The sequence below is a fragment of the Fundulus heteroclitus genome, unplaced genomic scaffold, assembly GCF_011125445.2.
Source record: "Fundulus heteroclitus isolate FHET01 unplaced genomic scaffold, MU-UCD_Fhet_4.1 scaffold_72, whole genome shotgun sequence".
NCBI lineage: Eukaryota > Metazoa > Chordata > Actinopteri > Cyprinodontiformes > Fundulidae > Fundulus > Fundulus heteroclitus.
Genome location: NW_023397165.1, coordinates 242,168 through 256,588, shown reverse-complemented (window position 1 = coordinate 256,588; position 14,421 = coordinate 242,168). Strand labels below are relative to the sequence as shown.

Sequence of the window (14,421 nt, the reverse complement as noted above, 5' to 3'; positions counted from 1 at the left end):
CAGAAAGAAGATGAATATAAAAAAAAGAGGATGACTGGCAGGAAGAAGGATAGTGGAGGTGTTTGTAAAGACATTAAGGGACAGAAACCGAGGGTAAGAAGAAGCAGAAGAAGAGCAAGAGCTCATCAAGAACAACTTGTGCAATGCCTTGGGACATCATAACAGCTTCAGTCCACTCGACTTCATTCCCTGCCTGACTCGGGGGGAGCAGGACTAAATGTGCTGCTCTAATAACCCAGCCTATTCCGGGGGTGCACAACACAAGAAAAATGAGCCTTTCCACAAATTGCTGAGCTCCTCCGCTGTGCTTTCCCATCTCTCATCTATCCATGCTCATCCCAGACGCACCCCTGTTGTCCTCATTACCACTCTTCCCTTTCGTCCTAGCTCCAAGGATGCTCTGCATTGCAGGTAATGTTTATGTATGAATAATGTATTGGACAAGCCAAGCCGGGGAATGTTGCCTGGTGCCCCCCCCCCCCCCCCAAAAAAAAGGCACCCTGTTCTGAGGCTTCTCCTTCAGATATACATGAGGAGGGGATCGGTGTGTCCTGTCCTGGGGGAATCCAGCTGTGTTTTAACTTGTAGCTCCTATAAGTAGAAGCTGCAGCCCTTTACTTTCTACAGTGTTTCAACAAAGTATTTGTGAGAGAGAAGGAAGAAAGTGCTCATTTGTGACGGTCCCCACCTGATTTCTTCTAATGAGGAAACCCGGGCTGCAGAGTTTCATAACAGCCACATGTTTCTGTGACAGCTTTATTACTGACCTTTCAGCAAGTCAACACTCTGAATCCTGGTGCTCCCTCCCACTGCCTGCTGCGTGGCGGAGGTGAGCAGGGTGACATGCGGTAGGGAAAAAAAGGCTCCCAGGCAGACCAGCCCCAATAATCACCATGGTAACTACAATGAAGGTGATGCTGATATGAGGATGAACTGTAAAACTTAATGCAGAGGACATTAAAGTAAAACCCTTTTTTTAAAAATAACACTTGACACCTGACTGTGGCATAGATGTGAAGGAGTGAACTGCAGCACCTGCCGACAGGTGCCGTGAGAGAGCTCACCCGAAACATCTCACATCTACGTGTCCTCTGACTTCCCACACCAAACACATGGATGCATCCTGTCTTTGTCTGCAAGAAAAATACTCTGTAATAAGATAATTTCATTCCTGAATAAACGTCTCCATTTATACTGAGCTGTCCAAATGTGAAGGCTGATGTTTGTTTGGTACCACATGTACTTGAAGGCCCTTTCAAAAATACGTACCATATGCATGTTTTAAGCTTTTATACCTTTTTAATTACAATTTTAAGTTATAGGCAGACACAAATTAGTGGAAGGAAAGTGTTCACTGTTTGTTCAGATCTAAAAATCTGCAAAGTGTGGCATGCATTTGTATTCAGCCTACTGAGTCCACACTTACCACTTTTTCATCTGCAATTACAGATTTAAGTCCCTGCTGAAGGAAAACATCCCCACAGCATGATGCTGCCAGCACCCTGTTTTCACTGTGGGGAGGGTGTTTTCCGCCTCAACCAGCGTTTGCACGTAGGCCAAAAACTTCAGTCTTGGCCTAAGCTGACAAGTGCGCATTCTTCCACATGGTCACTCCTGCAAACTACAAACTGGACTTCTTGGCTTTTTAAAAAAAAAAAAAAAAAACAGTTGCTTTGTTTTTGTCACTCTACCACAACGACCAGATTAGAGAAGTGCACAATTACCAGCTGTTGGGTTGACATATTCTCAAAGGGATGTGGATTTGTGCAGCTCCTCCAGAGTTAATAGGGGCCTCTTGCCTTCTTCTTTGATTAATGCGGTCTTCACCCAGCCTGCCCAGTTTAGGTGGATAACCATATCTTGTCTTGTCTTGTTGTGTCATGCTCTACATTTATAGACGGTGGATCGAACAGAGCTACCGTGTATGTGAGATGGTCAAACCTTGGGATATTGTTTCATTAACCGCCCGTGCTTTAAGCGTCTCCACAACCGTATGCCTGACCTGTCTGCTGTGTTCCTTGGTCTTTGGGATGCTGGTTGTTCACAGATGTTCTCTAACAAACAAGACCTTCACAAAGAAGCTGGATTTATCCTGAAATTGAATGACATACACTGTAGGTTGACTCTGTTTACTAATTGGGTGACTTTCAGGATTAAAAAGGGCTGAACAAAATGTCCACTAAACTTTTTATTTATTTATTTTATTTTTGGTAAAACCACTTGACAACTATGCATACCTTTCCTTCCATTTCACAACTAAGCACTACTCTGTATTGATCTGTCACATAAATCACTGTCACATTTGTTGTTTTTAACACAAAGCCCCGAAACACCTGGAATCTGTGGCTGTCATGGTAGAAAAGAACGGCTCAGAATCAGGGCAACCACTGAGACAAAACAGTTCAGTTGAATCTGGTTTATTGTTTAAAGTGCAGGATCTCAGGTGTTGGTGGTGTCTGGTTTGACAGTCTTCTGGTCTGCTTGGAGAGGTGAGGGAAAACAGCCTGTGGCTGATGAGAATGTGGAGGTCGCTAAACTCACTGAGTCAGAGGCTTGCCAAGAACCAGGAGGGGTGATGTTCTGGGTCCGGGTGAAAATCCAGAGATGCTCTCTCTCTTGTGCAGATGGCTTGGGAGGGTGGACAGGCAGGTGAGCTCTAGGAGGAGAACTAGCACTGCCAGACGATCAGGGAACATTCAGTTGCCCTAGGGTTCCAGGCTTGAGGTTTCTGTGGCGTAGGCGAATGGTTCACGCTGGAAGCAAGAAAGAACTGACGCCCTCCTCCTGGTCTCTGCTCCTTAAGAAAGGCTCTAATTAGCTGTGATGAGAAGCACCTGCCCCCCGTCACACCCTGCAGAGAAGAGAGAGAGAGAGAGAACCCGGGCCCTGCACCCAGGCCTGGTGTGTGACAGTGACTTCATGCGTCTGTGTCACATTGTACTATTATTCCAATTTAAAATAAGAATTTTGCTTTTTTCACAGGTCGGCATCTGTCTCGAGAAAAAAGAGAAGATACAGGTAACTATCCCATATCTAACACCACTCGGCCACCTTGTCAGTATGTTTTATTAGCATTCATCAACATAGTCTTCTTCAGATGAGATTTCTCTCATCACCTGTGTGCACGTTCCTGCCTGTTCGTTACGGTTTGTTTAGATGATAATTAGAGTGAGTGATATATTGCTTATAATCCATGTTGGCTTACTTACCTTCTGTCCGACTTTTGTTCCAGACCAGGCAGCCAGAAGAACAAACACAAAGATAAGAACAAACAGAAGAAGAGGTGAGCAACATAGAGGAATTCATTCACAGAACACCTTTTTTTCTTCCTCGTTTTTATATTCTGAACTCAAGCACAAAAATAGGCACAGAAATACAATGACTAATAAATAGAGCACATAATCTGAATGGTACAAAGAATCGGAAAGACATAAGATGCATGAAACTGTGATTTAGTGCTTTGTCACGTGTTCAGAGGAAGGGATTTGACAGCGTCTCCATCTGAAAACAATCATGAAGACTAAGGAACCTGGTCAGATAAGTCGAGGAAAAGTTTAAAAGAAGTTTATGCTATAAACCAATATCCCAGAACCACCACTTGGGGGAGTGGTGGCCTAGTGGTTAGAGCAGTGCGCTTGCGCTCTGAGAAGGTTGCAAGTACCCAGTTTGATCCCCACAGCCTGCACTCTTGCTCCCTGAGCAAGACCCTTTACTCCTGACTGCAAAGTGGCAGCATTGTTCCCCAAAGGGATGGGTTAAGATACAGAAGTGAATTTCTCCATTGTGAAATCATCCATCCATCCATCCATTTTCTGACCCGCTTAATCCCTCATGGGGTCGTGGGGGTTGGTGGTGCCTATCTCCAACATTCACCGGGCGAGAGGTGGAGTACACCCTGGACAGGTCGCCAGTCTGTCGCATGGCAACATAGAGACAAACAACCATTCATGCACACACTCACACCTAAGGAGAATTTAGAGAAGCCAATTAACCTAAAAGTCATGTTTTTGGATTGTGGGAGGAAACCAGAGTACCTGGAGAGAACCTATGCATGCACAGAGAGAACATGTAAACTTCACGCAGAAAGACCCAGGGTTGGATTTGAACCCAGAACCTTCTTGCTGCTGGGCAACAGTGCTACCCACTGCACCACTGTGCAGCCCATTGTGAGATAAATAAAGTTAAATTATATTATTATAATTTCAAACCTACCAAGACATGGTCATCCACCTAAACTGATGAGCCAGACAAAGAGAACATCAAAAGGCCATGTTAACTCTAGAGGAGCTGTAGAGAGCCCTGACTCAGGTAGGAGAATATGTCAATATGGCGACTAGTATTCACACATTCCACAAATCTGACCGTTGTAGAAGAGTAGCAAGAAGAAAGCCATAAATAAATCCCTTTTGCAGTTTGCCACAAGCCATGTGGAGACCACAGCCTACATATAGAACAGCGTGCTCTGGTCAATTGAGACCAAAACTCAAAGTTTTGCTTGTGGGTGGAAAAAGTTATGTGTTGCAGAAAATGTTGCTGCCCATCACTCTGAACACACCATCGCCATGTTGGAACAGGGTGGTGACTGAATCATGCTGTGGGAAAGCTTTCCTTCAGCATGGACAGGGAATCTGGTGAAGGTTGATTAAAAGCAGGATATAGCTAAATACAGAGCAATCCTGGAAGGAAATCTGTTAGAGGCTCATAAAGACTTTAGACCTTAAGAGCATATCCGTGTATTAGAATGGACGACTGAGAATGTTTGCCATGTCGCTATTCATCTACTCTGACTGAGCTTGAAGTTTTCTTTTGCAAAGCACAAGCAGCAAAGATTTGAGGTGTCAGCAGATGTGTAGAGTAATACCCCAAAAGACATGCAGGTGTAGTTGCAGAGAGAGCTCTCATAAATTTATATTGGTACTTTGCACTTATAATTAAAAGCTGAGACTCAGAGAATGAGCAAATATAAAGTGCGGCTTCAAATCTTTTGATTCCATCCATTGATTAAAACAAGATTGGACATGTTGAGCTCTGCGTGAAAACTTTCACAAAGTATGAGTTCGATGACTGAGTATGCTTTGTTGTGTGTGTCTCCATGATGTGTGCATACATGTTGCTTTGCATGTTTGCATCTCTGTGCGTGTGTGGTGTGTTTGTCCATCTGCTGTCATCCATCAGGTCCCCTGGTGAGACCCCCAGCAGGAGTTCGCAGCATCAGGGCAGCTGCTGCAGCTCACGAAGCGCCTCCCTGTCCTCCACCAGGAGCACCTCCAAATCTCCCTCCAGGTAGGCTGTTTTACACGCATGTGCAAGCTCAGTTTGCTCCCACACTGAAATTGGTCTGATGGCTGGACAGTTGCCCTGGTGACCATCAGTCTCTCTCCCTCTCTTTCTCATTTGTTCTTTGCTCTCAGGGGAAAGATTAGTATACAAATGGGGCTCCTCAACATGTCTTCTGATAATGCCCTTTAAATGGTTTAGATATCTCACTCTTCACTCCTGTTGGATGAAATCCTATGCATTTTCTGTCACATTGTAAATCAGCCCATGTTGTGAAGCATTGACTGCTTCACTCTCTTCTTTGACCGTACTCCAAATAAAACTGTCTTCATCTCGGGGTTTTTTGTTTTTTTTCTCTGGTTCTGAATTCAAACTCAAAAGTTCCTTTAAAATATCTTGTCCTCTGAGTCTTGCTTCTGTATACTTGTGTCCAACAATGCATATTTGTTCCCTGACCAAGGTTGTTCATAGCTATTTGTACAGGTTTTTTCTAACCTAAGATCGGCCTGTAAAGTCAAGACCCAAAGTAAAACTTCCAAAGAAGTTAAATGAAAAGCATTACTGAGATTAGACACTGCTGTTGGGGTAACTTAAATTATCTAACAGTTAAGATCTTTAGTGTCTGTGTGCTGACGCTGAGTTCTATAAATTCTCCATTTATCCTCCTTTATTTCTAATATACTGTGACGGTTAAGCTACATAATTAAGCTTATACAGGGTTATGTGGCTGAATTCCTCATAAATGCGACTAAGTTGAATTAAATTATTCTGTGATGTTCCAGAAACATCCGCACAAATATTCCATCAGCACTTTCTGCTTGACCAGAGTTTCTGGTCAACAACCATTGTCTTTGCCACCAGAATCTTTGCACCCTTGTTAAGAAACGTCCCATCTTTGTGTACTCAGTGTCGCGTTACTTGAAATATAGTGTGGACCATCACTGCATCCTGTTATTTTCACATAATGAATGAAAACAGAGCCCTTGGTTTTGCTGGGGTTTTACAGCTGTTGCGCATTGTCCCTGCTCTGTCATGACTCTGACTCTTGGTCAGCTCCTGTCCAGAACAGACGACACCTTCAATGCACCAGACCTGCACGCACAGACAGGACAGCGTTCATTTATTAGAGTTCCATTATCTACACTGTTCGGTTTAGCACATTTTAAATCTCTGTACCTCATTTGGACAAATCATATCACCTCTTGTGTGGTGTATTTCGGAAACATGTTTTCTCACCCCGCCTGTTCACACTGTTTTCAGAAACCCTCTACACCTTGCTCTGGTAAAGTATGTGCTTCACCATATGGCCCTGTGAAATAACTATTGTTGATATCTGGTTCTCGATGCAAAAATGAAAATATGATGAAGATATTATTTCAAAAGTACTTAGCACCTTCTAAACTCATCTTTTTTTATTTGTATTTCTTTGTTTGGACTCCGAACCCCTAACAGTTTGGAGTAAAAAAAAAAAAAACTCCATCCTGTGAAGCAGAAAAACTAATTAAAAAGAAATATATAAGAAATTTACTGTAAAATAAACCAAAATCATTCTCATTTGTCACCCAGGAGGGATGTAACGTCTCCTATAAACAATCGGTCCTCTCCAACAACAATATCTTAGTCAAATTTTTCTCCTTTCAAAATTAGAGGTATGGTGCAGAACTACTTCCATTTAGAGTGTAGCCCGTGTTCACTTCCTGGTTCCTTAGCCAATTCAGTGAGGTTTCAAATTAGCAAGGGACCGTGGAGGAAACGACATAGGCTGTTCTCAGTTGTGCATGTGTTGTTTCGATTTGAAACACTTAGTGTCATTATTGCTTATTGCTCCTTTAATGTAATAGCTTTTGGTTCTCCCTGTCAATACACCAGTCTATATTTTGTGTGTGTGCTCTTGCAGACTGAATTCCAAGCACAAGACAGACGGACAGAAAGCGTCGGCCACATCGCCGCCCCTGGCTCCAAACAATCCTGCCAAGTGGCACAACGGGGACCACACCCGACGGAGCCGCAACGGCAAGGCGGCCAGATTCACACACGCCGACAACGAGAAAGGGAATGATGTATGTAATCTCCTCTACTTTCACCCCACCCACCCCAACCCCCCCACTCACCCACCACACCTTCAGTGGGTCTTTATCACAGTCTCTGCAAAGCTTTTAACTTGCTTTCCCGTGTTGGATTACATCCAACGCTCGTCAACTACATGCAGGGTTATTGAGATTTAGTTGTGATCTTTTCTCAGGTTATTCTGGGATGTAACCGAGCTCTGAAGAATATTAACAGCACCATTATTGACATGTAGAAAGCCCTTGTCCTGTGTGAAACTTGCTGCCCCTGCTGCTTCGTTTCTGGCTCTGTTTCTTTCACTCCTCTGCCATCATGTTGTTGGTTTTTATTCTTTTCTTATTTTTTTCTGTTTGATAGTTGTTGTTTTTTTTTAGCTTATATGTTGTTGTTCTGCCAGTGACACAGAAAGGGAGCAAAGAGACAGTATCCCTCTGCTTTTCCTCAGCACATTAGCATACAACACCTTGGATAGTACATTTACACACATATAAATTGTACTAAATTAATTACTGAAAGAAAATTCTACATCAGGCAGTTGCCATGTTAAAAATATTGGGTGGAAATAAATGGCAAGTATTTTTATTTTACATTTGCTGTGTCATATTTTAATAGCTAAAGTTACTAAGCTGTTTCCAAAAGAGGTGCTGCAGAAATTTTGAATTAAAGTAGAATGAAAGGGTAATTACTTTAAACTATTTGTAATTGATTTAATTTGTTTTATTTATGTTTTCCAAACTTCCAAAGCTACTGTGCAATCAGGTTTGAATTTCTAATAACATATTTTACATATTTGTCTCCAATAAATAAATAATTTCAGTCGTGGCCTGGCTGTTCGATCATATTTTCCTTTCACCATATCATAGTGTAGTAACACAACAGCCAGGTTCTAGTTAGTGTTTTTGACTCTGGTGCAACATGGGGGAAAAACTGAATAAAAACAGGTTACTAATCCAAAGATGAATATTTTTGATGAATAATCATTAAACTGAACAAAGGACCCTCTGATGGGCAAGCTTGTCTAGGTTACACAGCTTTTATTTCTTTGTTTCAAGATTTCAAGTTACTAGTAAAGGAGACTAGACCAATTTTTGTAGTATCCATCTGACCTGGGAAAGATAATAATATACAGTAACTTGCAAAAGTATTCACACCCCTTGGCTTTTTACCAATTTTGCTACATTCCATCCTGTAATTTAAATGTTTTGTGATCTGTTTTATGTTATGAATCTATAAATAGATACATAATAGTCTAAGTTAGTGAAGTGATATTAGAATAATACATACATGCATAAATATTCATCCCCTAGCTATGAAGTCCCTAAAGGTTCTGGTGCAACCAGTTACCTTCAAAAGCCACATAATCAATCAAATGAAGTGAATTCCAAGTGTCACATGACCTGTCACTATAAACACACATTTTCTGAAAGGCCCCAGAGGCTGCAGCACCAATACGCCAGAGGTATCATACCAAGAACACCAAGGCACTCTCCAAACAAGTCAGGGACAAAGTTGTTCAGAATTACAAGTCACGGTGGGGGTATAAAAAAAACAATATCCAAATCTTTGTTGTTCCCCCAGAGCACCGTCAGATTCATCATCTTCAAATAGAAAGCACAATGGTACCATAGTAAACCTGCCTTGAGAGGGCCGCCCACCAGAATTCACAGACCAGGCCAGAAGGGCATTATCAGAGAGACCAAAGGTAACCCCGGAGGAGCTGCAGAGCTCCACAACAGGGACTGGATGATCTGTCCACAGGACCGTAGTAAGCTGTACACTCCATAGAGCAGAGCTTTATGGAAAAGTGGCACCCTTTGGGTTTACCAAAAGGCACCTAACTGACTCCCCAAATGTTTAGAGGAATTCAGAGGAATTCAGCGTTTTTGGCCACCAAGAAAAATGCCATGTTCAACTAAATCAATTTAACTAAATGTTTCAGTCATATCAACTACTCAAAGCACTTCACACTAGCTCCACATTTACTCAATCACTTGTACACCTATATGCAGAACAGTAAGAGACATGGGATGCCTTGCTAAGGGGCATATCGATATTTGGCAGGAGGAAGCTGGAATTGAACCCACAACTTTCAGATCACAAGATGACTACTCTTCCCACTGAGCCAGTCACCCATGTCTTGTGAAAGCCAAAACATCCCATCACCCCAAGAACAGTTATGCATGCTAAAGTCTTCTGTCAATTTGTTTACTATTTATTGTTTGCTTCACAATAAAAATTATATCCATCTTCAAAGTTGTAGGCATGTTCTGTAAAGAAAATGGTGCAATCCATTTTTATTTCAGTTTGTAAAGCAGCAAAACCTAAACAAAAGCCAAGTGGGGGGTTTATTTCTTTGCAAGGCGCTGTATTTCATGTTTTTTAGGCATCTGGGAATAACACCACACTCAACTTAATCATGTTCTAGCTGGAAAAGATGTTAAACCGATGGGATCTGCTCAGTAACCTGGCTGACTAAAATAGGCAGTGCAAGCCACTACTTTAATGTCTAATAACTTTTGGTACACACAAAATAAGGTGTTTATTAGCCAGAGATTGTACAGCAATATGTGTGGCTGAGCTAATGAGACACAAACCGTCAATCATTGATTTATAATTGCAGCTATCTCTACATTTTACACATAAGAAACAACCGTAAGTGAATAATGACTAATGACATGCAAAACATTTTTCATCCTGCATTGATCATTACTGCATTGATCAGAAATTCAGGGTAAGGTTTTTCAGAGTTCAAGCCTAGGTACATGTCCGATCAAATATGCAGTTCATGAAGAGTAAGGAGGGTGTGCCGAGTGTCGCTGTGACGGAGAATAAGGACGGGGGGAGATGGAGAGAAGTACCGGTAACCCACTGTGGGGCTTGTATAGTAAGCCCTATCATAATAAAGCAGTGTTCTGCTACAGAGCAGCTGACACTCTTGTCTCACTTAGTCTTTTGCTGGTGACCATGTTAACACATCTCCCCCAGATTTTATTCAGCCAGAAACCTGTAAGCTAAGCATGATGTGTAGTATCAGATTGTAACCACAGCTAATGACTCATACTCTCACACATTTTAGTTGAATTGGATAGGAAAGACAACACAGACAGATTATTATTATTATTTTCATGTTGGGGGGGGGGGCAATTAATTATAAACAAATGGGGGGGGGGGGGATTAACAATGTCCAGCGCTGTGTTGCACTCGATAATAGTCAAAATTATCTTAAATGCAAAGTTATATCACTAGTGCTATGAAGACCATATGAGAATTTTGTTTAAAGATCAAGAAAGTATAATGAGCCCATAAACCAATCCCAAGATACTAGCTCTTTTAGAAAAAGAACCCAATATGAACAGTCATACATGGTTGGGGGTAGGAGGATGGCCTGGGGCTGCTTTACTGCCGTAGGATTTAGATGATTTGCTGTAAATGAATAAACTGTGAATGCTGCATTCTACTAGGACATTCTCAAGGGTTTCATGGAGTTTGTGCATGGAAAGCTTCCTACATTGCTGAAGTACATCAACCCACAAACAGGACTAGAAGTTTCATGATGAAAATGCACAAATCTGCAAGGGGGCAAATACATTTTCAGGCCGCTGTAGCTTTTCTATTCAAGTATGACACAGTAAATACAACAGTTGTGTGACACCACCTTAAAATAACTAAACCATTTGTGTTTATATTATGTGTAAAGCTTTAGAGTCATGTATCAGACACCCAGTCCTTGATTTCTTCTGGAACGTGACTATTTCTACCTCAAGGACAATTCCTGCAATGAGCTCTATACGCTTGTTCTTTTCTGAAAACAACTTCCCTCCTGTAAATGGATCATTAGGGCTACCATAAGGTCCCAGACGATGTTGGAATGAATTTAAAAGGCATCAATCACAGGGGGATCTAGCAGCAACTGACTGTGAAATACACCTTCTTTGATGAATATGTCTCCAAACATGGCTGCACACACAGTAAACACTTCCTCCTGAGAACTGAAATCCCCTTTTTCTACTCCAGCTTGCATGTGTCTACAAGGTCTCATCTGATCCCCGTATTTCCCTTTTCCTCCCTCTGCTTAATTCATTCATTGCTATTTTTTTCCCTCCCTCCTTATTGGTTGACATGATATTTGCCCGTGAATAAATGCCCAAATCTTTCTGTCTTGTCTATGTAAAAAGCGCTCATATGCTTTGGAACTGGATCAAGTAGGTTAACTGGGTATGTGTCATAGTTTCTTCTTGTCAATACAGCTGTCTTTCTTCTCAACCACATGCTCTGCTCAGAGATAGATGCTCTTCTCTTCCAGCCATCCAACTCCTACCAACAACCACCAGGGCATTAAACACATGCTCCTCTTTACTGTAACACTTAACCATTTCAGTGTGTACATCTCCGAAAGCGGCAGATCTCGGCCCGCTGGCATTTCTTTCTAATTCATGTGTCCAAGCAGACTGAAAATCTCCAAGGATTTGGATTTGCATCTGGCGGTGCGGTAAAAGAGGAGCATACTAATTGCCGGTATTCTTCCGGCAGCATCTTTAAAAGATAAAGTGGATGCTGCCACTATATAACACAGCCGAAAGCTAAAAGAGTTGAAGCGCTACAGTGTCTGACTGAAACAGGGCTCAGGAGGATGGCCATGTGGGGCAGATTCTCCAGCTAACCAATGTTTGTTTTTTACTGCTGAAGTCGTGGTATTCTCTGGTTCTCTGCTATCACAGTTTGTGTTCCTGCAGTAGGTCCATCTCTCCAACATGTAGGAGGCAGAAATCACCCAGAGCAACTTGGAGTGACAGCTGGTAAACAGATAAACAGAGCTACCTCTACCTAACTAACCAACCAGTCCTCCTCCTAAAAGCTTCCCTTTATGAAGAGCCTGAATCCCGGTGGCTAAATCGTCTCAGTTTTACCGGCCAGTGTACTGCAACAGCATTGTTATGACATTTTTGTCCCATATGGTCACCTTACAACTCAATGCATGGCAACATTAATGCATTTTATCTGGATTTTGTCTGATAAGACAACAGAAAGTGCTGTTCTCAGGAGGTAGGAAAAATAATTTATAAATAAGAATATAAAAAATAAGACATGACTTTTTTATTCTAATACCCCTCAATAAAATCCAATGCAACCAGTCACTGTCAGAATAAATCTCTGAATAGATCTGCATGTTCTGTTTCTGGTCTCAGAGGTTTGTTACGGATCATCAGAGAACAAACAGGATCGTGGAGACCAAGGAACACAGCAGACGGGTCATGGAGAAAGCTGTGAGAAGTCTAAAGCCGAGTTAGGTTATCTAGCAATATTCCAACATCTCACACAGCAGTCTTTATTGTGGCATTTGTAAAATGAAGCCGTAATAGGGCCACAAATGCAAACTTAACTAATCATGGCCAGCTGTCTAAACTGACAGGTCAGCCAGTGACTGTGCAAATACTGCCAGAACTGATCAAAGCAAATTCATGTGATAGAATGGCCTAGTCAAAGTCTAGACTTTAAAGCTGACCACAGATGAATGAGCTGGAGCTATTTTTTTAAAGTCGAATGGACAAAAATACCAGTGTCTAGATGTGAAAAGCTGGTGACATGTCCCTAAAAGATTTTCAGCAGTAACTGCAGCATAAGAAGGTGACTACAAAGTATTGACTCAGCGGGGCTGAGGGATTTGGGTTGTTAATGCCAATTTAAAGAGGGATTTGGGTTGTTAATGCCAATTTAAAACAAAAACCAAAGCTATAATAGAACCAATATATAAAAGCTTTTAGAGCTCCTTTTCCACATGGTTGCAGAGAACATACAGTCCATAATCTGGATCAAACACAACATAACCAATGTAATGCTACAGGACACATGCGAGTAGATTTGCCTTTCCTTAGTGTTTTTTTTTCTCTCTCCGTACATATTACCAAAAAAACACACTGTTTATCTGGTTGGCATAATGTTCGTAAGCTGTAAACACCACAACTGAAGTTAAGGCCCTTGACTGTGCACACAATCCTGGACAAAAGGAGCTGGTTGTGATTCAAAAGGTCAAAAAGTTGGGTGTTTTACACCTTCTAGCCACACGAGGGCCCCAATTTGCTAATTTCTGATTAGTGCAGCACACTGGATCCAACACAACACAAATATTCACAGCTAATTTAGAATTTAGCAAAAAGTGTTTCATGTCACTATATTTTCAAAGGCAAAGCTTTTAGGTTAAGAATAAACCAACAAACCTTTTATAAAGAACTGTTTGCTGCTGCCTCTCCAGGCTTTCTTGTTGGCGGTCTGCCTCCTACATGACGCATGAAAGGGTTAAGGAAAAAAAGTCACTTCTGTCCTCGCTGTGTATTAAGGAGCACCTTAAAACAAAATGAACGCAGCCTTATATAAAATAACGACTAACACTTTATCACAACAGATAATGTCAAAAAGGGACCCTAGCCAGGAGCTTAAAGCATAAGCTTCGCCTCCCACATGGAGAGCAGTTTTAAAAGCTGCATACAGCTTTTTGTTGCTGTGGATCCCTTTAAACATGCATATAAAAAAACCAGGTCTATCAGAGAGCTGGGCCACAGTCTAAATGTCCTGAGTGGAGAAGTGCTGGTGTGGTGCTGCTGCTGGAGAAGCCCTGGGCCTAAATGTAACGGAGGTCCCTTTGAAATGTCTTGAATCTTTAGTTTGTCCATCTTAGCAGTGACTTCCTCCTCCAACATTCTCTGCCATCCTCCTCCTCCTCCTCTGCTACCTGTTCATCTGCGTCCTGTGTCATTCACGTCTCACTCTTGGTATTTTTCTTCCCACATATCTTTCACATCAGCCAGTTCTGCATGCCCTCCTCCTCCTCCTCCTCCTCCTCCCTTGCTCCATCAATATATCAATTAACTCTGTCCTTCTATCCTCCCTCCCCTGTTTTGAAACAAATATGGCTGCATTTGTACAAGCGAAAAAGACAGCAAATCATGTAGTTTTATGGTTTCATTCTTTGTTTCACGATTTTAGTTTGCTTTCGAATTCCATCTGGATTTATTTTTTTCCCTCTCTTTTCGTTTGACTTTTTTGTTTTGTTTATTCCTCCTCAGTCTCTGGACTAAATAT

General features: G+C 41.8%; 1 protein-coding gene across 3 annotated transcripts in view; it reads left to right on the top strand.

Moving 5' to 3' along the window:
• The window catches only part of srrm3 (serine/arginine repetitive matrix 3), an 86,382-nt gene that overhangs the window by 61,822 nt on the left and 10,139 nt on the right, over positions 1-14,421 (top strand). For all 3 annotated transcript variants that reach the window (XR_002428290.2, XM_036134033.1, XM_012865033.3), the window contains exons 6-9: positions 2,983-3,018; positions 3,233-3,283; positions 5,176-5,283; positions 7,175-7,337. Coding sequence is in view for 2 of the 3 variants with exons in the window: in XM_036134033.1 (XP_035989926.1) it covers positions 2,983-3,018; positions 3,233-3,283; positions 5,176-5,283; positions 7,175-7,337 (358 nt within the window). In the remaining variant the exon portion in view is untranslated. The remainder of the gene's footprint in view (positions 1-2,982; positions 3,019-3,232; positions 3,284-5,175; positions 5,284-7,174; positions 7,338-14,421) is intronic.